This window comes from Nerophis ophidion, linkage group LG13 (genome assembly GCF_033978795.1).
Source record: "Nerophis ophidion isolate RoL-2023_Sa linkage group LG13, RoL_Noph_v1.0, whole genome shotgun sequence".
In the NCBI taxonomy this organism is placed as follows: domain Eukaryota; kingdom Metazoa; phylum Chordata; class Actinopteri; order Syngnathiformes; family Syngnathidae; genus Nerophis; species Nerophis ophidion.
Window position 1 is genome coordinate 8703518 of NC_084623.1, and position 25984 is coordinate 8729501.

A 25984-nucleotide genomic window follows, 5' to 3' on the forward strand; every position below is an offset into this window, starting at 1 on the left:
TTCCACACATAGAAGTAATCATCAACTTAAAGTGCCCTCTTTGGGGATTGTAATAGAGATCCACCTGGATTCATGAACCTAATTCTAAACATTTCTTCACAAAAAAAGAAATCTTTAACATTAATATTTATGGAACATGTCCACAAAAAATCTAGCTGTCAACACTGAATATTGCATTGTTGCATTTCTTTTTCTTCTTTTTCTTTTCTTAGTTTATTTCGAACATGACATACATACAACATTATACATCAGTTAAATTCATCATTTCGCAATACACAATACATCATGTCCGAAAAGGAGTAGGAAGAAGCAAAGCTTATTTAATCCTACCCCTTTTCCACTTCAGAGCGTTCACAAATATATACATTCATTCACTCACCTTCTTTACAGCAAAATATCAAAATAGCAAAATGACATCTATGAGTGAGTAACACAGCAGTTTTTCCAACATTTACGTAATTATTTCAGTCATTATTAACATACTAAGATGAAGAATATCTTATTTTCAATCAGTTTGAAAGTCCATCCATCCATCATCTTCCGCTTATCCGAGGTCGGGTCGCGGGGGCAACAGCCTAACCAGGTAAACCCAGACTTCCCTCTCCCCAGCCACTTCGTCTAGCTCTTCCCGGGGGATCCCGAGGCGTTCCCAGGCCAGCCGGGAGACATAGTCTTCCCAACGTGTCCTGGGTCTTCCCCGTGGCCTCCTACCAGCTGGACGTGCCCTAAACACCTCCCAAGGGAGGCGTTCGGGTGGCATCCTGACCAGATGCCCGAACCACCTCATCTGGCTCCTCTCCATGTGGAGGAGCAGCGGCTTTACTTTGAGTCCCTCCTGGATGGCAGAGCTTCTCACCCTATCTCTAAGGGAGAGACCCGCCACACGGCGGAGGAAACTCATTTCGGCCGCTTGTACCCGTGATCTTATCCTTTCGGTCATGACCCAAAGCTCATGACCATAGGTGAGGATGGGAACGTAGATCCACCGATAAATTGAGAGCTTTGCCTTCCGGCTCAGCTCCTTCTTCACCACAACGGATCGGTACAACGTCCGCATTACTGAAGACGCCGCACCGATCCGCCTGTCGATCTCACGATCCACTCTTCCCTCACTCGTGAACAAGACTCCTAGGTACTTGAACTCCTCCACTTGGGGCAGGGTCTCCTCCCCAACCCGGAGATGGCATTCCACCCTTTTCCGGGCGAGAACCATGGACTCGGACTTGGAGGTGCTGATTCTCATTCCGGTCGCTTCACACTCGGCTGCGAACCGATCCAGCGAGAGCTGAAGATCCCGGTCAGATGAAGCCATCAGGATCACATCATCTGCAAAAAGCAGAGACCTAATCCCGTGGCCACCAAACCGGAACCTCTCAACGCCTTGACTGCGCCTAGAAATTCTGTCCATAAAAGTTATGAACAGAATCGGTGACAAAGGACAGCCTTGGCGGAGTCCAACCCTCACTGGAAATGTGTTCGACTTACTGCCGGCAATGCAGACCAAGCTCTGACACTGATCGTACAGGGAGCGGACTGCCACAATAAGACAGTCCGATACCCCATACTGTCTGAGCACTCCCCACAGGACTTCCCGAGGGACACGGTCGAATGCCTTCTCCAAGTCCACAAAGCACATGTAGACTGGTTGGGCAAACTCCCATGCACCCTCAAGAACCCTGCCGAGAGTATAGAGCTGGTCCACAGTTCCACGACCAGGACGAAAACCACACTGTTTGAAAGTGTTTCTCATAATACTTCTTCTTTGTACTTTGTAAGCACTATTAATTTAAACATCCTCTCAAACTGGCTCATATCAGTACAATGTTTAACTTCTTTACTTAATCCATTCCATAATTTAATTCCACATACTGATATGCTAAAAGTTTTAAGTGTTGTACGGGCATACAAATGTTTTAAGTTAGATTTTCCTCTAAGGTTATATTTCTCCTCTTTAGTTGAGAAGAATTGTTGTACATTCTTTGGTAGCAGGTTATAATTTACTTTGTACATCAATTTAGCTGTTTGCAATTTTATCAAGTCATCAAGCTTTAATAAATAAAGGGTTTGTATGTTCTCTATATCCAACATTGTGTATTATTCTAATCGATCTTTTTTGTAACACAGTTAACGAATGTAGCGCACATTTGTAGTTGTTTCCCCATATTTCTGCACAATAACTCAGATATGTAACACTAGCGAGCAGTAGAGAATATAAAGTGCTTTTTGGCCCAGGACGTATTTTGCTTTATTCATTATTGAAATATTTTTTGCCACCTTATGTTGTATGTTTTGTATATGAGATTTCCAGTTCATTTTATCATCTATTAATACTCCCAAAAATCTGGTTTCTTTTTCCCTTTCGATATTTCTTTTCACAGTTTATGAACTTACATTCTTATTTTTGTTGAAGTATTATTCAATTGATATATTTATAAAGGATTTTTGAATTGTTGCTATTTTTTAGAATATTTTTAGAAAATCTCACGTACCCCTTGGCATACCTTCAAGTACCCCCAGGGGTACGCGTACCCCCATTTGAGAACCACCGCCTTAGACTCTCGAAACTGTGGCCCTCTTCATTATGGCGTTGAACTGCCCTCATGTTGAATGATGACATCAAGTTTTCTACACTCTCTGTATTTTTTTAGGAGGCTCCCCACACACACACACACACACAACACACACACACACACACACGCTACAATGTCCCCCAGGCAAACATGAGTTTCATTCTTGAGACATGTTCTTGTGCAGAGAGAATGATGCTGATAAATATGTTTATTAGTGCACACTAAAATGCTGCAGACAAGTACGGAGGGGAAATAGTCTTTTCAGCAGCACGGTTTTATACAACATGGCACCTCCAGTGAAGTCCCACTGAATGAGACGTAATGTAATTAGTTCCTCCCCGACTGTCTCGTGAAGTTCAGTAACAGCAAACTGACAAGGACACACATCAGATTTCGGAGCGTCCCTTTTTTTTTTTACACCCAAGTACAAACCCCGTTTCCGTATGAGTTGGGAAATTGTGTTAGATGTAAATATAAACGGAATACAAAGATTTGCAAATAAATTTCAACCCATATTCAGTTGAATATGCTACAAAGACAACATATTTGATGTTCAAACTTTTTTTGCAAATCATTAACTTTAGAATTTGATGCCAGCAACACATGACAAAGAAGTTGGGAAAGGTGGTAATAAATACTGATAAAGTTGAGGAATGCTCATCAAACACTTATTTGGAACATCCCACAGGTGTTGCCATGATTGGGTATAAAAACAGCTTCCCAAAAAATGCTCAGTCTTTCACAAGAAAGGATGGGGCGAGGTACACCCCTTTGTCCACAACTGCGTGAGCAAATAGTCAAACAGTTTAAGAACAACGTTTCTCAAAGGGCAATTGCAAGAAATTTAGGGATTTCAACATCTACGGTCCATAATATCATCAAAAGGTTCAGAGAATCTGGAGAAATCACTCCACGTAAGCGGCATGGCCAGAAACCAACATTGAATGACCGTGACTTTCGATCCCTCAGACGGCACTGTATCAAAAACTGACATCAACCTCTAAAGGATATCACCACATGGGTTCAGGAACACTTCAGAAAACCACTGTCACTAAAAACAGTTTGTCGCTACATCTGTAAGTGCGAGTTAAAGCTCTACTATGCAAAGCGAAAGCCATTTATCAACAACATCCAGAAACACCGCCAGCTTCTCTGGGTCCGAGATCATCTAAGATGGACTGATGCAAAGTGGAAAAGTTTTCTGTGGTCTGACGAGTCCACATTTCAAATTGTTTTTGGAAATATTCGACATCGTGTCATCCGGACCAAAGGGGAAGCGAACCATCCAGACTATTATCGACGCAACGTTCAAAAGCCAGCATCTGTGATGGTATGTGGTGCATTAGTGCCCAAGGCATGGGTAACTTACACATATGTGAAGGCACCATTAATGCTGAAAGGTACATACAGGTTTTGGAGCAACATATGCTGCCGTCTAAGCGCCGTCTTGTTCATGGACGCCCCTGCTTATTTCAGCAAGACAATGCCAAGCCACATTCAGCACGTGTTACAACAGCGTGGCTTTGTTAAAAAAGAGTGCGGGTACTTTCCTGGCCCGCGTAAAATACGACTGTTGAGTGACTGAAGCTCTACATAAAACAAGAATGGGAAAGAATTCCACTTTCAAAGCTTCAACAATTAGTTTCCTGAGTTCCCAAACGTTTATTGAGTGTTGTTAAAAGAAAAGGTGATGTAACACAGTGGTGAACATGCCCTTTCCCAACTACTTTGGCACGTGTTGCAGCCATGATATTCTAAGTTAATTATTAATTGCAAAAAAATAAAGTTTATGAGTTTGAACATCAAATATCTTGTCTTTGTAGTGCATTCAATTGAATATAGGTTGAAAATGATTTGTATTCCATTTATATTTATATCTAAACCAATTTCCCAACTCATATGGAAACGGGGTTTGTACTAAGTCCCAGTTTTACAGTATCAGGGTCACAGCCTTTTTAATGATTTGTCACTCTTCTGAATTTTTTTTTTTTTTTTTTGTAGAAGTCCGATCATGGGCAGATCTTGCAAGATGCTGTCTTCAAGCACCTGGAGCTGACTGAAAGAGACTACTTTGGCCTGTACTTGGCAGATGACTCCTCGGACACCCCGGTCAGTATCATGTTAGGATAATCCAGAGTTACAGTATTTATGCAAACGGTGTGTGTGTGTGTGTATGTGTGATTACGGTACACAAGTGTGTTTGTATCGTCACACATAGTGTTTGCATATTTTTGACAAGTGCGTGCGTGCTTGTGTGTGTCCGGTGTGTGTGTGTGTGTGTGTGTGTGTGTGTGTGTGTGTGTGTGTGGCCATGGGTGAATAATTTAAGTGATAAAGTCATGCTGTGGAAGCGTTATGGTGTCTCTAAGTGTCTCTCAATCAATATTTTACAGCGCTGGCTCGATCCCAACAAGCCCATCAGGAAGCAGTTAAAAAGTAGGTGAAATCCACAACATACCCCTTTTACATACCAGCACCTCAGACCATTTTCCCAGCGACCACGAAAGCCGAGTCTACATAAATGCCACATTTCAGAATTTACCAGCTGCGATCTGCAGTCCGACTTTAGCGAAAGGCTGAAAATCTGCTCTCCGCCTCGGGCAAAATGATCCAGTCCACGTGTTTTCGAATGTTGAGTCCGCTTAAAGCGGTGTTTAAACCCCATTTCAACTCCGCCTATAAATTTGATAGTAAGTCACTTAAACATGTGGCATCAAAAACCTATTCCTGTAGTACTATTCGAAATGTGCAGCTCTATTGGACTATTGTACTTTCTGGATGTGGAGGTCATGCACTTCCGGGTTTTTCGGACCACCAAGGACGGACATGATAGGCTCGACGGTTTTGTGATTTGGTTTATTTTTCAATAAACTTATCATTCTGCTTTTCATCCATCCGCTCTCGTCCCCGTCTCGCTCGTGCTCGGGTTCTCTCTCATTCAACTACTCCAACTTCTCCAACCCCTTCCTTCCCGGCTGCTGCCCTTTTATAGAGTGACAGGTAATCAGATAAAAGCGCCCAGGTGGGCCATCTACTCACCTGTCGCTGATCTCGGAGCCGGCCCCGGCACACCCCGCCTCGCTGCAGGTCCGCAGGCCACGCCCCCTCACACTGGGCTTATAGAGCACCCTGGCATTTAAGCCGCACCCACCAAATTTTAAAAGAAAAAAATATTCCTACACACATTAGCCGCATTTTGTAAATGTTTATTTACATACCTTAATTGCTTCCAAACAGTGTCTGTAACACGGCTGATCAAACAAAACAGAAGTCATAATCTTGGACCCACCAGCTGCCGAAGCTAGCTGCTCTCTAATTAGCGAAACACTCAATGAGTCTACTGTTTTTGTGAATTAAAAAACCTGAAACAATACAAAAAGAATGCCATTGTAAGTTAATAATACTAACACAGACACTTGCAAACATGCTAGCAAATTCACTGATGCTATTGGTGATAGCTCGACTACATTACGATAGCATGTACAAATATGCATGAACACTCTTGCAGACATCACACACGGGACGGTTTAGTCAGTATGAATTGTTTTAGTTATATTGTAAAACTGTTGAGTGTTGAGTGAATGGTCCGTATTTATACAGTGCTTTACATTATACATCATTCACTCATTCACACACTCATTCTTACACTGGTGGTGGAATCTGCAATGATAGCTGCTAACCACGACCCATCAGGAGCAAGGGTGAAGTGTCTTGCCTAAAGACACAAAGGCCGTGACGAGGCTGGTGGAAACTGGAACCCTCAACTTGCTTGCACGGCCGTTCTACCAAGTGTGCCTTTTGGAGCTCAAACGTTATAGACGGTTATACTTCCGGTTCAAGGCATCAAACAGGAAATACATTTTCAACCCGTAGCACCTGCAGCATATTTGCCAACCTTGAGACCTCCGACTTCGGGAGATGGTAGGGTGGGGTGTGTATATATATATATATATATATATATATATATATTTGTATATATATATATATATATATATATATATGTATATATATATATATATATATATATATATATATATATATATATATATATATGGCGAAGTCTGATCTACAAAATTTGCAGGCTGCATACACCTTCCCCTTCGAGCTGTCCTGGATGAACTTAAATCATTTTTTCCAATTATTTTGGAACTTGCTAGCGTACTTCTTCTTCTTCTTCTTACTCGTCGCCATGTTTCGTCTTCGTTCTTCCGCTTCGTCCCTGTTATGTTTTTGGACATTACTACTTGCCGTAGTTTTGAAGCAATGCATGATGGGAATCCGGGTGTTGTGTGTCAATGTATTAACGTGCCGGCTGGAAATAAACACACGCTGAGAAATAGCTCCGTGCCTGCCTACTTTATGGGTTATAGATAAACCTGTGGATAACGGAGACATATGTAATAGTCTCCTTTTCAGGTAACCTTTAAGGCATGCCCCCGATATTGTTGTCCTGGTGGAAATCGGGAGAATGCTTGCCCCGGGAGATTTTAGGGAGGGGATCTGAAATTCGGGATTCTCCTGGGAAAATCGGGAGGGTTGGCAAGTATGACCTGCATTCAGCAAACTAGTTTAAAAGATGACGCCATTGCACTATCAATAACACACTGGTTTAATATGAATGCTATTTGTTGAATATGAAACATTATGGCCGTTAGCAAAGAAAAATGTATAAATTAGCCGCACCGGACTATATGCCGCAGCAGGGTTCAGAAAGTAGGGGCTCATAGTCCGGAAAATACGGTACTTGAACTTAATTTAAACTGTAGATTTTATTGACCCAAGGAGTGCTTAATTTTTACATCGCACACAATGTAGTGGTTTGCTTTTCTGATTCGGTCGTGTCATTGTTCGCTCTCACGTTCTCAGTTCCCGTGGTCGGTGGGCAGGATTATGTCGATCTCTGTGGACAACTACAAACCCCTTTTCCATATGAGCTGGGAAATTGTGTTAGAACTAGGGATGCACCGAAATGAAAATTTGTGGCCGAAGCCGAATAAAATTTAAACGCTTGGCCGAATACCGAATAATGAATACAGTTTTTCACAATGTTTTTAATATTGCATAAATAGCCTAGAATAAATATTTAGACATGATTTTCAAATAAAGTAATTTTTTATTGAATATTGACATTTTTTTAATATTCCAGTAGTCTTTGCTTTTCAAAAAAAGCACAGTTTTTCCATTTATATTAGGCCTTCAAACAAAACATGCATTCCAAAAAAAAATAAAATGCATTAAAGTGGTTAAACCCACAACAAATGAATTATTGTCCTTTTGGCAAAAGTCTGCTTAGCCACAGTAGATATGCTAATAATGTAAACAGAGGCCCCACTAAATCTCAATAAGTGTGTGCTTGTAACCTCATACACTTATACAGGTACACAACATATCCCAACGTCACTGCACGTTGGTTGATTGCGTCACCGCGTCAAAAACTTTGGTCACACGCCACTATTCGGCCTTGTTTTTAACTCATTCCACCGAAGGCCGAATGTGGCTTTTTTTGCCATATTCGGTTACCGTTTAATCGGTGCATCCCTAGTTAGAACGGAATACAATGATTTGCCAATCCTTTTCAACCCATATTCAGTTGAATGCACTACAAAGACAAGATATTTGATGTTCAAACTCATAAACTTTATTTTTTTTTTGCAAATAATAATTGACTTAGAATTTCATGGCTGCAACACGTGCCAAAGTAGTTGGGAAAGGGCATGTTCACCACTGTGTTACATCACCTTTTCTTTTAACAACACTCAATAAACGTTTGGGAACTGAGGAAACTAATTGTTGAAGCTTTGAAAGTGGAATTCTTTCCCATTCTTGTTTTATGTAGAGCTTCAGTCGTTCATCAGTCTGGGGTCTCCGCTGTCGTATTTTACGCTTCATAATGCGCTAACACAATTTCCCAACTCATATGGAAACGGGGTTTATATTACTTCAACCAGTAGCCCAAATTATGCTCACAACTTAATGGAGGCCTGGGCAATTATTTTGACTCGGGGTGGCCAAATTTAGACAAAAAAATGCGTCTGGGGACCGTTCTATCTGATTTTTAGGAACACTAATACAAAAACTAACAATGTCTGATTGAATGCTAAAAACATTATGACAGACCGCATTAAAAACGGTATGGAGTTTTACATTTTTTTACTGAATGAGACACCCAGAATGTACATGCAAATAAAAAATGTGGGATTTACATTATTAACTATGAACGATAAAACACTGAATATGGACAACATACGAACGTCACACCCCCTCTCCATCGACATGGAGGGCGGCATAGCTCGGTTGGTAGGGCGGCCGTGCCAGCAACTTGAGGGTTGCAGGTTCGATTCCCGCTTCCGCCATCCTAGTCACTGCCGTTGTGTCCTTGGGCAAGACACTTTACCCACCTGCTCCCAGTGCCACCCACACTGGTTTAAATGTAACTTAGATATTGGGTTTCACTATGTAAAGCGCTTTGAGTCACTAGAGAAAAGCGCTATATAAATACAAATCACTTCACTTCACTTCATATTTTACAATCAAACGAAACACAACAAAAATGCAACAAACCCAGCAAAGCCAAGGGTAAAAAACCCCCACCTATAATCTGATATATGTGATATATCACTAAGCTTTAGAACTTTGTTGTAAAACTGTCCCCTTCTGCATCTGTCCCTGACACCCGCCTTTTTAGGCTGGTCGCTTAGGAAACACTCGGTGGAAACGCTCCCCTACCACACTACTTGATGCCACGTCTGAGCTGCTATGACTTACATTACCATTGTAACTAATTAGATTGCCATAGTACAGGGGTAGGGAACCTATGGCTCTAGAGCCAGATGTGGCTCTTTTGATGACTGCATCTGGCTCTCAGATAAATCTTAGCCGACATTGCTTAACACGATAAGTAATGAATAATTCCGCTGGTAATCACAGTGCTAAAAATGACGTTCAAAATATAAAACATTCTCATGCATTTTAATCCATCCATCCGTTTTTCTACCACACCTGTTCAAGAAGTCGCATTAATGGTAAGAAGTATTTTATGTATTGTTGGTTAGCTTGAGAATAACAATGTCATCAAAAAGAATAAGAGACCTACTGTACTCTAAAAATGTTGGTCGTACTTAAAAATGCACGCATTTAGTTGTATTCAATATTAAATAAATATTATTTGGCTCTCACGGAAATACATCTTAAAATATTTGGCTTTCATGGCTCTCTCCGCCAAAAAGGTTCCCGACCCCTGCCATAGTAACTCATTAGATTACCATAGTAACTCATTAGATTACCATAGTAACTAGTATATCATGCAAAAGCGCAGATTCCTAGCATTGGAATACTTGCGCTCATTAGAAAGCATGACTGCACATCATAATGGCAGCTACACTTTCCATCTTCCATCCATCCATCCATCATCTTCCGCTTATCCGAGGTCGGGTCGCGGGGGCAACAGCCTAAGCAGGGAAACCCAGACTTCCCTCTCCCCAGCCACTTCGTCTAGCTCTTCCCGGGGGATCCCGAGGCGTTCCCAGGCCAGCCGGGAGACATAGTCTTCCCAACGTGTCCTGGGTCTTCCCCGTGGCCTCCTACCGGTTGGACGTGCCCTAAACACTGTTCATGTGGCATCCTGACCAGATGCCCGAACCACCTCATCTGGCTCCTCTCGATGTGGAGGAGCAGCGGCTTTACTTTGAGTTCCTCCCGGATGACAGAGCTTCTCACCCTATCTCTAAGGGAGAGACCTAAACTCATTTCGGCCGCTTGTACCCGTGATCTTATCCTTTCGGTCATGACCCAAAGCTCATGACCATAGGTGAGGATGGGAACGTAGATGGACCGGTAAATTGAGAGCTTTGCCTTCCGGCTCAGCTCCTTCTTCACCACAACGGATCGGTACAACGTCCGCATTACTGAAGACGCCGCACCGATCCGCCTGTCGATCTCACGATCCACTCTTCCCTCACTCGTGAACAAGACTCTGAGGTACTTGAACTCCTCCACTTGGGGAGGAGTTCTTTAGATCTTAAAGATCTAAAAAAAACTATTTGGGCCAGATTAAAAAGCTTAGCCCCCGGGCCTTAATTTGCCCAGGTCTGACTTAATGCATAACAAAAAGCCCAACGACAGCTCATATATCAAATTACTTGTTAAGATATTACCGTAGTTAATACCTCACACTTGTTTTTAGGCTCCATTAGGTTAAAGTTGTCATTACACAGCTCTATTTTTCACCCACTCTCTCCTTTCCTTCATTTTCTGCCAGGAGGGTCCCCCCACAACTTGAGTTTCCGAGTCAAATTTTTCGTGGCAGATCCCAGTAAACTTCAGGAAGAATACACACGGTAAGTCATTGATTGATGCATGGCCTGTGTACTGTACCTAAAAGTGTATTGGCTTTTTGTCAGGCAACAAAATGTCAGAAGTGTTTATATAGTAGGGCCGGGCGATATGGCCTTTTATTAATATCTCGATATTTTTAGGCCATATCGCGATACACGATATATATCTCCATATTTTGCCTTAGCCTACAACAGGGGTAGGGAACCTATGGCTCTAGAGCCAGATGTGGCTCTTTTGATGACTGCATCTGGCTCTCAGATAAATCTTAGCTGACATTGCTTAACACGATAATTATGAATAATTCCGCTGGAATTTACAGTTCAAAATATAAAACATTCTCATGCATTTAAATCCATCCATCCGTTTCCTACCGCACCTGTTCAAGAAGTCGCATTAATGGTAAGAAGTATTTTATGTCATGATGGGAGGGGGTCGCAGCTTGCTGCGGGGTCGTTCTCCCAGGAAGGCATTTAGGTAAAAACATGACTAAATTTAAACTAAAAAAAGATACAAACAAAAATCGCTCACAGCGGCGGCATAACTTGGGCTAAGGAAGAAAGCTAACGCATAAACAGACTATGAGCATAAATCAAACAAAATTACGAAACTATGGCAAGGCATGAAAGAAGTCAGCACAGAGCAAGAAAAGATCACATTGACGCCAGGGCGACTGACTGGCAAAGACAAGCTTAAATACTGCCTCTGATTAGTGCTCAAGAAGCAGGTGAGCGGGCATTTTTTCCACCAGAGACAGGTGGACAAAATGAGTAACCAAGGAAACCAGACAAGGGAGTGGAAAAAAACAGGAACTTAAAGAGTCCAAAGGACAAACAGCACATGGCCAAACAAAAACATGATCAACAGACATGACATTTGATTTATTATTGGTTAGCTTCAGAATAACAATGTTATTAAAAAGATAAAGAGACTAATTATACTCTAAAAATGTTGGTCTTACTTAAAAATGCACGCATTTAGTTGTATTCCGTGTTAAAAAATATGATATGGCTCTCACGGAAATACATTTTGAAATATTTGGCTTTCATGGCTCTCTCAGCCAAAAAGGTTCCCGACCCCTGGCCTAGAATGAACACTTGATGCTTATAATCACAGCAGTATGATGAGTCTATGTGTCTACATTAAAATATTCTTCTTCATACTGCATTTATATATGCTACTTTTAAACTTTCATGCAGAGAAGGAAATCACAACTAAAAGTGTATTTATTAAACGGATATCAAGCATTGGCACAAACGTTCATGTCATTTCCAAAACAGAAAGTGCAAGATTGTCAGAGACATTTTAAGTGTCAAATATAAATGAGCTGCATAATAGGAAATCAAATATATCAAATAAATCAAACATATATAAGTCGCACTGGAGTATAAGTTGCATTTTTTGGGGAAATGTATTTGATAAAAACCAACACCCATAACAGACATTTGAAAGGCAATTTAAACACAATATACACTTACAATTAGTGCACCAACCACAAAAACCTCCCTTTTTCATGACAAATAAAAAAATGGGATTCCCCCCCCCAAATTATTAAGCGTTGACCGGTCCGCGGATACGAAAAGGTTGGGGACCACTGCCTTAGATGGAACCTTGGTCCACACTGATCTCTTATGTGTGACTGCCATCTACTGTTTACCCTTTTTACACCATATACCAAATTAAAACTGCCTCAAGGTCGATAAGCACATTCAGAATTAACTTGTACATAAAGTGCACTAGGTTATAAGGCGCATTGTTGATTTTTGAGAAAATTAAGGTATTTTAACTGCACCTTCATAGTACTAAAAATAGGGTATATTTTCGATGTGACCGATTGTAAACAGAAGTCACAAGACAAGAAGTATATTACTGAAGGGGGCGTGGCTACAAGATATGTCAGTGGTTCTCAAATGGGGGTATGCATACCCCTGGGGGTACTTGAAGGTATGCCAAGGGGTATGTGAGATTTTTTAAAAATAGCAACAATTCAAAAATCCTTTTAAAAATATATTTATTGAATAATATTTCAACAAAATATGAATGTAAGTTCATAAACTGTGGAAAGAAATGCAACAATGCAATATTCAGTGTTGACAGCTAGATGTTTTGTGGACATGTTCCATAAATACTGATGTTAACAATTTTTTTTTGTTGAGAATAAATGTTTAGAATTAAGTTCATGAATCCAGATGGATCTCTATTACAATCCCCAAAGAGGGCACTTTAAGTTGATGATTACTTCTATGTGTAGAAATCTTTATTTATAATTGAATCACTTGTTAATTTTTCAACAATTTTTTGTTATATTTATATCTTTTTTTCCAAATAGTTCAAGAAAGACCACTACAAATGAGCAACATTTTGCTCTGTTATACAATCTAATAAATCAGAAACTGATGACATAGTGCTATATTTTACTTCTTTATCTCTTTTTTTCAACCAAAAATGCTTTGCCCTGATTAGGGGGTGCTTGAATAAAAAATATTTTCACAGGGGGTACATTGCTGGAAAAAGGTTGAGAACCACTAAGATATTTTACCAAATGCGAGATGTTCTCTGAGTTTTTTGCATGTATGTTATAGAATTTTACATGACATTTTCAATGAGAATTTAATGTTGGTAAGCTTATAGAAATGTTCCTCTTTTTTCGTCCTAGTGTGCTCACATGCCTCATCTTTCAACCCATTAACTGACATTGTTTTTGACAATGTTGTAGGGATTAACTGTTTTTTATTAATAATATGAATATTAAGATTGTGTTTATTTTGTTTATTTCCCTTTCAGGTACCAATATTTTCTTCAGATCAAACAGGACATCTTAACTGGAAGGTGAGTTTGGGGGCTGAGTAAGAAAAAGGGAATACTTATATCATGTTGATATTGCTTCAAAGATCAAATCAGGCTGTATAAAGTACACATACGTGTTTTTTTGTGTGTTCCAGATTGCCTTGTCCACACAACACGGCCGCACTTCTGGCTTCCTATGCTGTTCAATGTAAGTAAGGCTCCCCTGATACACTCACTCTTCATTATGACTGAAATCCAATTCATTAAGTCTCTCTTTATGTACACACACTGTTAAAAGTAATGGCCGTGGTTGGTCCAGTGCCCTCATGGCTGCTGCTCACAAGCCATTACTATTCAAACAAGCTGCGGTCTGTTATTAATGGCACTGTACCTGAGTATGCAGTTAGACTGAGGCCGCAGTTTTGCAGTCCAGATGGGCCAAAAATGACAAGACTAAATATTATCACGGGCTACTTTTCAATACCAGTACAGGCAAACCCCGATTTACAAACTGAATTGGTTCTTGAACAGGGTTTCCAGCCATCCATCCATTTTCCTACCAAAGTGTTTTTCAACCTTTTTTGAGCCGAGGCACATTTTTTGCGTTGAAAAAATCCGGAGGCACACCACCAGCGGAAATCATTAAAGGGGAACATTATCACCAAACCTATGGAAGAGTCAATATATACCTTGATGTTGCAGAAAAAAGACCATGTATTTTTTTTAACCGATTTCCGAACTCTAAATGGGTGAATTTTGGCAAATTAAACGCCTTTCTGTTTATCGGTCTTTTAGCGATGACGTCAGAACGTGACGTCACCGAGGTAATGCACGCGCCATTTTCATTTTCAACACATTACAAACACCGGGTCTCAGCTCTGTTATTTTCCGTTTTTTCGACTATTTTTTGGAACCTTGGAGACATCATGCCTCGTCGGTGTGTTGTCGGAGGGTGTAACAACACTAACAGGGAGGGATTCAAGTTGCACCACTGGCAAGAAATCTGCCGCCAGACCCCCATTGAATGTACCAGAGTGTCTTCCCATTTTACCGGCGATGCTAAGACAGACATGGCACAGAGATGTATGGATAACATGCAGATGCATTTGCAAAAGATTAAGTCAACGAAATCACAAAGGTGAGTTTCGTTGATGTTGTTGACTTATGTGCTAATCAGACATATTTGGTCACGGCATGACTGCCAGCTAATCGATGCTAACATGCTATTTACGCTAGCTGTATGTACATTTGAAACTAGATACCCACATTTAATGCGAAACAAACACTTACCAATCGACGGATTTAAGTTGCTCCAGTGTTACAAGATGCGAAAGTCCTGATCGTTTGGTCCGCACATTTTACCGGCGATGCTAATAAGGCAGCCATGCTATCGGCCACTTCATTAGGTACACCCACGCTATGGCCGAATACCGTCAACAGCTATTCGCTCAATAGCTTCAATTTCTTCTTCAATTTCGTTTTCGCTATCTGCCTCCATACTCCGACCATCTGTTTCAATACATGCGTAATCTGTTGAATCGCTTAAGCCGCTGAAATACGAGTCTGAATCCGAGCTAATGTCGCTATATCTCGCCGTGGTAACCGCCATGTTGTTTGTATTGGCAGCACTGTATGACGTCTCAGGGAAATGGACCGTCGCATCGCAAATGGCGAAAATCAAGAACTTTAAAGCTTTTTTTAGGGATATTCCGGGAGGTGTAACATTTTGAAAAAAACTTCGAAAAATAAAACAAGCCACTTTTTATTTTTATTGTTTTTAACCCTTTTGAAATTGTGATAATGTTCCCCTTTAAAAATCGAAACTCTGTTGACAGTAAAAAGTCGTCGTCGCAAATGTTGGATATTACTTTAAAGCAGGGGTCTCAAACACGCGGCATGAAAATTTTATGTCGGTGCGGCCCGCGAGTTTTATATGAATGGCGCTTTACAGCGTCACACTTGTATACCCTCGATTTTGCCGGGAGACACCCAATAGCCGGTGCCCCTCCATGGGTATTCATTCCCCCGAATTTCATCCTAAAAACAATATTAAGGGGACATCGTGGCAGCACTGCCTTTCGCGTCCTCTACATCCTTTACAAACAGCGTGCCAGCCCCGCCACATGTTGCATTTGGCTTCTGTAGGCGCAGTAAGCGACTGCAAGACATAGTTGGTCAACAGCCACACAGGTCACACTGAGGGTGGCCGTATAAACAACTTTAACACTGTTACAAATATGCGCCACACTGTGAACCCACACCAAACAAGAATGACAAACACATTTTGTGAGAACATCCGCAGCGTAACACAACAGAACAAATACCCAGAATCCCATGCAGCCCTAACTCTTCCGGGCCACAATATACACCCCCAACCCCGCCCTCTATTGTAACCCGTAAGAGTTTATTTAAACAAATTATTTATTTATTTGTACATCACATTTGTATTTGTATTTGTATTCATATATGCATATGTAATAATCTATATAAGTTGATGTGAGACAATTCTACTTCCACAGAATGGTGCCAAGAGTAGGTCCCATCATTGTTGACTGCAGGTTATAGTGTCTGTTTATCCGACAGATGTTTGTGATGTGTTGTGCTCGGTTTGTGCTCATCCTTTCGCGCCCCATATCCCCTCCCCCGACGCCCTCCCCTCCGCTCGTTCACCATTTCCTACGCTCAGATTTTGTGGGCTTGCACACTATATAGGTCAGAGAGATTTGGCCTACTCCAGCAACATGGCGACACTACTGCTTTTACGCGGGAAGAAACCCAAACACGCGCCGCCGCCGCCGCTCAGTTCTCACTTCACTCTGTGCCAGCTAGATCATGCAGATAAATGTTTGCTTTGGGAAGAAAAAGCTTGAAGCAGCTGCATATGATGCTAATTCGGACGGTTTTGGCCCACGAGCCAGCACTGATAAAAACTCCAGCCTTATTCTGACTGGAGTCATCGAACGCAGTCTGAAATACGACGCACATAAATACATGTAAAATAGTTTTGCTTCAAGTGATTGACATGTCAATTGAGTTTGATTGACAATCAGCCCAAATACCGTATTTTCCGGACAATAGAGTGCTATAAGCCACAGATATATACAAACCCCGTTTCCATATGATTTGGGAAATTGTGTTAGATGTAAATATAAATGGAATACAATGATTTGCAAATCCTTTTCAACCCATATTCAATTGAATGCACGACAAAGACAAGATATTTGATGTTCAATCTCATAAAATGCAAATAATTAACTTAGAATTTCATGGCTGCAACACGTGCTAAAGTTGCAAGACCTATCTGTGTTGGCCCTGCAATGAGGTGGCGACTTGTCCAGAGTGTACCCCGCCTTCCGCCCGATTGTAGCTGAGATAGGCGCCAGCGCCCCCTGCGACCCCGAAAGGGAATAAGCGGTAGGAAATGGATGGGTGGAGATTCCTTTTTTTTTTTTTAGGGGTCAACATTTTTAGGGAATCTCAACGCAACCAAAAGGACATTTTTTTCTGTTTTGCAAAAGTTTCATTACAATTGTTATACTAAATAAACATTGCGAGAATCGGTTTGAATTGAAAATTGTGGTGAATCCAGGATCAATTCTGAACCGAATCCTCACCCCAGGAATCAAATAGGTGCCAAAGAGTCACACTCCTACAATGCTCACCCCTAAATCCAAGTGCTAAATGCACTTGAATAAAAAAATGTGCACTCAGTGCCTCTTTCCTCAACTGGATGAAGAGCTGTTTGCACTTGAAGGAGATTTTCACGATTTTCAACCTGAAAGCAAGCACAAAAAAAAGAGATTAGTTGCATCGATAAAAAGACAATACTTATATATGAAAACAGCACAATTTGAGTATAAATGAATATTTATGAATGGAGAAGTCATATTTGCTAGTTAGCACATGCCTAAATAGATGGCTAAATTTGAGACATAATTGAACTTAGCCGATTAGTCGACTAATCATTTAGATCAGGGGTGCCCACACTTTTTCTGCAGGCGAGCTACTTTTCAATTGACCAACTCGAGGGGATCTACCTCATTTATATTTATTTATTTATGAAAGAGACATTTTTGTAAACAAGTTAAATGTGTTTAATGATAATACAAGCATGTGTAACACATATAGATGTCTTTCTTTCACGAAGACAAGAATATAAGTTGGTGTATTACCTGATTCTGATGACTTGCATTGATTGGAATCAGACAGTAATGATGATAACGCCCACATTTTCAAATGGAGGAAAAAAAAGTTGTCCTTTCTGTACAATACCACATGAAAGTGGTTGGTTTTTGGCATCTAATTCATCCAGCTTCCATACACTTTACAAGAAAAACATTGGCGGCAAATTCCGTAGCTTGCTTGATTGACATTCCCGGCACCCGAGGGTCTTGTGAGATGACGCTGGCTGCTGCCAGTTCATTATTATGAAAAAATGACAGAGAGGAAGGCGAGAAACACTTTTTATTTCAACAGACTTTCGCGCCGTCCCTTCCGTCAAAACTCTAAAGGCCGACTGCACATTTCCTATCTTCACAATAAAAGCCCTGCTTCATGCTGCCTTCATCCATCCATCCATCATCTTCCGCTTATCCGAGGTCGGGTCGCGGGGGCAGCAGCCTAAGCAGGGAAGCCCAGACTTCCCTATCTCCTGCGCTAACTAAATAAGAGTCTCGGAAAGCTGGCGTGCACAAGTGATGTGCACGCCAGCTTTCTGAGGGATGGCTTGTGCACGCCAGTTTTCCGAGACTCTGTATTTAGTTAGCGCAGGCAGCATGAAGCAGGGCTTTTATTGTGAAGATAGGAAATATGCAGTCAGCCTTTAGAGTTTTGACGGAAGGTACGGCGCGAGAGTCTGTTGAAATAAAAAGTGTTTCTCGCCTTCCTCTCGGTCATATTTTCATAATAATGATCTTGCAGCAGCCAGCGTCATCTCACAAGACCCTCCGGTACCGTGAATGTCATTTAAGTGACGTCTTGGTGAAGATTGATGATCACTAATTTTTAGGTCTATTTTTTTTAAAAGCCTGGCTGGAGATCGACTGACACACCCCCCGCGGTCGACTGGTAGCTCGCGATCGACGTAATGGGCACCCCTGATGTAGAGCTTCAGTCGTTCAACAGTCCGGGGTCTCCGCTGGCGTATTTTACGCTTCATAATGCTCCACACATTTTCGATGGGAGACAGGTCTGGACTGAAGACGGGCCAGGAAAGTACCCGTACTCTTTTTTTATGAAGCCACGCTGTTGTAACACGTGCTGAATGTGGCTTGGCACTGTCTTGCCGAAATAAGCAGGGGCGTCCAAGAAAAAGTCGGCGGTTAGATGGCAGCATATGTTGTTCCAAAACCTGTATGTACCTGTATGTATGCAAATAGTCAAACAGTTTAAGAACAACATTTCTCAAAGTGCAATTGCAAGAAATTTTGGGATTTCAACATCTACGGTCCATAATATCATCAAAAGGCTCAGAGAATCTGGAGAAATAATTCCACAGAAACCAACACTGAATGACGGTGACCTTCGATCCCTCAAAAGGCACTGTATCAAAAGCCGACTTCAATCTCGAAAGGATATCACCACATGGGCTCAGGAACACTTCAGAAAACTACTGTCACTAAATACAGTTGGTCGCTACATCTGTAAGTGCAAGTTAAAACTCTACTATACAAAGCGAAAGCCATTTATCAACAACATCCAGAAACGCCGCCGGCTTCTCTGGGTCCGAGATCATCTAAGATGGACTGATGCAAAGTGGAAAAGTGTTCTGTGGTCTGACGAGTCCACATTTCCAAATTGTTTTTGGAAATATTTGACATCGTGTCATCCGGACCCAAGGGGAAGCGAACCATCCAGACTGTTATCGACGCAAAATTCAGAAGCCAGCATCTGTGATGGTTTGGGGGTGCATTACTGCCCAAGGCACATCTTACACATCTGTGAAGACACCATTAATGCTGAAAGGTACATACAGGTTTTGGAACAACATACGCTGCCATCCAAGCGCAGTCTTTTTCATGGGCGCCCCTGCTTATTTCAGCAAGACAATGCCAAGCCACATTCAGCACGTGTTACAACAGCGTGGCTTCGTAAAAAAAGAGTGCGGGTACTTTCCTGGCCCACCTGCAGTCCAGACCTGTCTCCCATCGAAAATGTGCGGCGCATTATGAAGCGAAAAATACGACAGCGGAGACCCCGGACTGTTGAACGACTGAAGCTCTACATAAAACAAGAATGGGAAAGAATTCCACTTTCAAAGCCTCAACAATTAGTTTCCTCAGTTCCCAAACGTTTATTGAGTGTTGTTAAAAGAGAAGGTGATGTAACACAGTGGTGAACATGCCCTTTCCCAACTACTTTGGCACGTGTTGCAGCCATGAAATTCCAAGTTAATTAGTATGTGCAAAAAAAAAAAAATAAAGTTTATGAGTTTGAACATCAAATATCTTGTCTTTGTAGTGCATTCAATTGAATATGGGTTGAAAAGGATTTGTAAATCATTGTATTCCGTTTATATTTACTTCCAACACAATTTCCCAACTCATATGGAAACGGGGTTTGTATTTTATACGTAAGTAGTAAAACCTTAAAGTCACATCTTAAGTGCAGTGCAGGTGAGCCAGTATAGGCATAATATGATCAAACTTTGTTGTTCTTGTCAAAAGTCTAGCAGCCGCATTTTGTACCAACTGTCATTTTTTAATGCTAGACATAGGGAGACCTGAAAATAATATGTTACGGCAATTGAGACGATACGTAACGAACGCATGTGAAGTGAAGTGAAGTGAATTATATTTATATAGCGCTTTTCTCAAGTGACTCAAAGCTCTTTACATAGTGAAATCCAATATCTAAGTTACATTTAAACCGACTTATAATCCAAAAAATACGGTAGTTCCTTATATTACAGATAAAATGTGTGGGCAAAAACAGTCGATAGTGAAGTGAAGTGAATTATATTTATATAGCGCTTTTTCTCTAGTGACTCAAAGCGCTTTACATAGTGAAACCCAATATCTAAGTTTTATTTAAACCAGTGTGGGTGGCACTGGGAGCAGGTGGGTAAAGTGTCTTGCCCAAGGACACAACGGCAGTGACTAGGATGGTACAAGCTGGGATCGAACCTGCAACCCTCAAGTTGCTGGCACGGCCGCTCTACCAACCGAGCTATGCCGCCCCATGAGTAATGATCTCGGCATCGCTAGTGGACTATATGGAACACATTTTAGCGATATTACAGAGATGAAGGAAGGCCGTTTTAGTTACGCTGTTGACGTGTGGCGAACAAATGTTTAAATTGTGGACCCCTCAGATGTAAAGACATGACGTGCCTCCAATCTTTTTTTTTCTCGAAATACTGTCAAATGAAGTGCAGTTTTGGCAAGCAGTATTAAAAAAAAAATTGTAAAGAGTGTATAAATCCACTCCATTTCATGATCCCTTATATATTCGCCTCTAAACCTTTCGAAATATACCCAGATCTGCACATATTCAGGTAAATAAACAGTGGCCTAATGGGACCCTAGACCATCGTCTGAAACCCAGAAGTGCCTGTAGGTCAGGGGTGTCAAACTCAAATAGGGACGGCGTGGCGCAGTGGGAGAGTGGCCGTGAGCACTGGTTCAAATCCCACCTAGTACCAACCTCGTCACGTCCGTTGTGTCCTGAGCAAGACACTTCACCCTTGCTCCTGATGGGTGCTGGTTGGCGCCTTGCATGGCAGCTCCCTCCATCAGTGTGTGAATGTGTGTGTGAATGGGTAAATGTGGAAGTAGTGTCAAAGCGCTTTGAGTACCTTGAAGGTAGAAAAGCGCTATACAAGAACAACCCATTTAAATACAAAGTGGGCCAAAATTTTCAAGTGAACAAAGCCGCGGGCCAAGGTTGAACAAATTAACCTTTTAAAAGGGACCCAAACAAGTTTTGCCTTGAATATTGAACGAGCAAAGCTTGTATAACTTTATAGTGACATGCAAAATCGATTTTCAAAAATTGTAGCATCCTGGAAGAGTTAGTGCTGCAAGGGGTTCCGGGTATTCGTTCTGAATGTGTTTATGTTGGGTTACGGTGCGGATGTTCTCCCTAAATGTGTTTGTCATTCTTGTTTGGTGTGGGTTCAGAGCGTGGCGCATATTTGTAACAGTGTTAAAGTTGTTTATACGGCCACCTTCAGTGTGACCCGTATGGCGGTTGACCAAGTATGACTTGCATTCACTTGTGTGTGTGTGTAAAGTCCGCATTTAGTATGTGACAATGTTTGTATGGAGAAAAAGCGGACGGGACGACAGGTTGTAGAGGACGTTGAATGCAGTGCCTTTTAGGCACGTCCCCAATGATGTTGTTTGGGTGGAAATGGAGAGAGATTTGGGTGATTTTCGGCAAGGGCACTGAAATTTGGGAGTCTCCCGGGAAAATCGGGAGTGTTGGTAAGTATGAGTATTAGCGGCGAATGCGGTGTTATAATACCGGCGGGCCAGCTCTAATGTTAATTTGATATTGCCTCAAGGGCCAAATTAAATTACATGGTGGGCCAAATTTTTACCTAGGAGTCTTGTTCACGAGTGGGGGAAGAGTGGATCGTGAGATCGACAGGCGGATCGGTGCGGCGTCTTCAGTAATGCGGACGTTGTATCTAGCCGTTGTGGTGAAGAAGGAGCTGAGCCGGAAGGCAAAGCTCTCAATTTACCGGTCGATCTACGTTCCCATCCTCACCTATGGTCATGAGCTTTGGGTCATGACCGAAAGGATAAGATCACGGGTACAAGCGGCCGAAATGAGTTTCCTCCGCCGGGTGGCGGGGCTCTCCCTTAGAGATAGGGTGAGAAGCTCTGCCATCCTAGAGGAACTCAAAGTAAAGCCGCTGCTCCTCCACATCGAGAGGAGCCAGATGAGATGGTTCGGGCATCTGGTCAGGATGCCATCCGAACGCCTCCCTAGGGAGGTGTTTAGGGCACGTCCAGCCGGTAGGAGGCCACGGGGAAGACGCAGGACACGTTGGGAAGACTATGTCTCCCGGCTGGCCTGGGAACGCCTCGGGATCCCCCGGGAAGAGCTAGACGAAGTGGCTGGAGATAGGGAAGTCTGGGCTTCCCTGCTTAGGCTGCTGCCCCCGCGACCCGACCTCGGATAAGCGGAAGATGATGGATGGATGGTGGGCCAAATTTGGCCCGCGGGCCAGAGTTTGACACCCATGCTGTAGGTCAGGTGACTGCAAGCCACCTCTTGAAGCGCGCTGAAGTAATAACTGCAGCCAACACTGGCCTAAGACGTCAGCCATTTACTCCACATGGATCTCTCCCCGGAGTTTTATGCACATCAATAAGCGGGTGGGCTGGTATGGATTTATTTGTCAATATGCTTAGGCTGTAGACGTGTAAGTTAGTCCAGGGACTACTTGAGTCAATTGATGCTTTTGAACTTCCAACTGCCAGCTAATGGCGTTGGGAATTTGATCCATGCGTCCTTTCTCTGATGGCTGAGAGACAAGGGAACCATTTCCCCTCTGACATTTATCTTCCCGGAAAAAAAAACAACAACCCACTGTTATTCTAATAAATATCCTCTAAATGTAACATTGCTTGGTTGTCAGTGAACATCAAATGAGTCTACTGGTCTGACATTTCCCCCCCCCCCCAAAAAAAACGTTTTAAAAGTGCCCTTTTCTTGATGGAAAAACCAAATATGACACCTTTTTGCTCAATATGTTGAAAAATATTCTTAAATTAAGTAAATGCTAGTGCCATTATTTTTGACATAATGATATGCACTCTGCATTACATTTCTTGAAACCAGCAAATGTATACTAAAAACTAATTTTTTTTTTTTTTTTTTCCCCTCATTTTCAAAGGGACCCGAAAATCCAAATGGGCCACCTTTTTTTATGTAGGTCTGACTTAGACCTACATTTGAATAATTAACATACTTTGGCAAAAAATCAACAGGAAGCTTGATATTTTCACTTCAATACAACAACTGCATTACTTTCACAATGCATTAAATAGTGGCACCAAGGCATCTTCGACCGTGGGGCTTGGGGGCAGCAGCCCAAGGCGCGCTCGCACCTTCGCACCCTAATTTGACCCCCTTAAGATGCTTCAAAACTCACCAAATTTGACACACACATCGGTATGGAGCGGCAGACCAACATATTAAGCAACCAAACCCCAAAAATGAAAATTGCGTGCTAGCGCCCCCTAGGAAGAGACACAAAACAGACTGCTTGTAACTTCCGTTAGGAATGTCGTAGAGACATGAAACAAAAACCTCTATGTAGGTCTGACTTAGACCTACATTTCCAATAAAACACTTCTATACCTAAAATCAACAGGAAGTTGGCAAAAACCCCTTCAAAACAAAATTTTCGCAAAATATGCCTTTTTTGCCTCTTTGAACTGAAATTTGACCACCTTAAAATGCTTCAAAGTGCAAGTTAAAGCTATACTATGCCAAGCGAAAGCCATTTATCAACAACATCCAGAAACGCCAATCTGTAATTTGACCCCCTTAACATGCTTCAAAACTCACCAAATTTTACACACACATCAGGACTGGTGAAAATTGCCATCCAATAAAAAAAACCAAACCCCAAAAATGAAAATTGTGCTCTAGCGCCCCATAGGAAAATAAACTGATAAAACTGCTTGTAAATTCTGTTAGGAATGTCGTAGAGTGATGAAACAAAAACTTCTATGTAGTTCTGACTAAGATCGGGACTCGGGACACGGCGGCAGCGGCCAAAGGCGGACCCGACCAACGCTGCTTGCAGCTTTAATTTTTTTTGATCCTTGACGATTTTAATGTGATCATGTCTACAAATTATTTTGCATGATATGGTAAATGTTTGGGTTTTCTAAATCCTTTAAAAACTTTGGTTGGATATATAGTAACAATCTTAGTAAAGAATATTGATAAAAAAGAAATGTAATATCTCAAGGGGGTTTGATTAGTCAGGACAAGTTAATTCTCCAGCACATTTCTTATGCAAGACAATTTAAAATGTAAGTAAAAAATGCAATCATCATAAAAATAATCATTGATTAATATAATTGTATTACTATTTTCTTTTATTAACCATTGTTTTTGTTTTTTTGCATTGGGTTTCTGTAAATATTTACCAAACAATACAATCATTTGCTGCGCAAAGTTTCCTAAAAAATGTCATTTTTGCCTCTTCGAGCTGTAATTTGACCCCTTTAAAATGCTTCAAAGTGCAAGTTAAAGCTCTACTATACAAAGCGAAAGCCATTTATCAACAACATCCAGAAACGCCGATCTGTAATTTGACCCCCTTACCATGCTTTAAAACTCAACAAATTTTACACAGACATCAGGACTGGCGAAAATTGCCATCTAATAAAAAAAAAAAACCAAAAGTCAAAATTGCGCTCTAGCGCCCCCTAGGAAAAAACCCAGACAAAACTGCTTGTAACTTCTGTTAGGAATGTCGTAGAGACATGAAACAAAGACCTCTATGTAGGTCTGACTTAGACCAGGGCTTGGCAGCGGCCAAAGGCGGACCCTAATAATGTCAGTTTACTGTGCCAACTGTACTACTCTATGAGTACGTGTTTTCTATTGTTTCATTGAAAATAAAACAGCAAATTCCATTTTTCTGTCATCTGTTTTAATCATGAGACACACTTGTGTCTAAAAGTCATGCTTTTTTTATTTCATGCTTGAAATAAGAAATTATATTTGTGAGTGTTGATGACACAGCTTTGCGTCAGTTGATAGTCTAGTTTCAAGCATGTTTCACTCAATGTAGGTCGTAACATCTCAGCAACAAGCTGTAATATCTTACTGAGACCATTTAGGACCAAAACCCTTAAAACAAGTAAAACACTAACATAAAATCCGCTTAGTGAGAAGAATGATCTTATCAGACAGAAAATAAGAAAATATCACCCTTATTTGAGATATTGCAGTGTGTATTTATTTGTTATTAGGGTCCGCCAGGCCCATTGCAAAGGACTTCACAGGAGTCCTTTGCAATGGGCCAAGGACCCTATTGAAACTGGTGCGTTTTATTATTATTCCGCACTTATGCGCTGTAATTTGACCCCCTTAACATGCTTCATAACTCACCAAATTTGACGCACACGTCGGTCTGGCATGCCTTCCCGACTTATGAAGCAACCAAACCCCAAAATGTAAAATTGCGCGCTAGCGCCCCCTAGGAAGAAAAAAAAAACAGACTGCTCTTAACTTCCATTAGGAAAGTCGTAGAGACATGAAACAAAAACCTCTATGTAGGACTGACTTAGACCTAGATTTCATAATTTTACTTTCTGGGTCAA

General features: G+C 41.5%; 1 protein-coding gene and 1 long non-coding RNA gene across 2 annotated transcripts in view; one reads left to right on the forward strand and one right to left on the reverse strand.

The window, feature by feature from the left end:
* The window catches only part of LOC133564197 (uncharacterized), a 285115-nt gene that overhangs the window by 155835 nt on the left and 103296 nt on the right, over positions 1 to 25984 (reverse strand). The window lies entirely within an intron of this gene.
* ptpn4a (protein tyrosine phosphatase non-receptor type 4a) overlaps positions 1 to 25984 on the forward strand; it is a 179720-nt gene that overhangs the window by 77258 nt on the left and 76478 nt on the right. The window contains exons 3-7 of the mRNA XM_061918340.1: positions 4572 to 4679; positions 4964 to 5006; positions 10828 to 10906; positions 13686 to 13730; positions 13844 to 13896. Of these exons, the coding sequence (XP_061774324.1) occupies positions 4572 to 4679; positions 4964 to 5006; positions 10828 to 10906; positions 13686 to 13730; positions 13844 to 13896 (328 nt within the window). The remainder of the gene's footprint in view (positions 1 to 4571; positions 4680 to 4963; positions 5007 to 10827; positions 10907 to 13685; positions 13731 to 13843; positions 13897 to 25984) is intronic.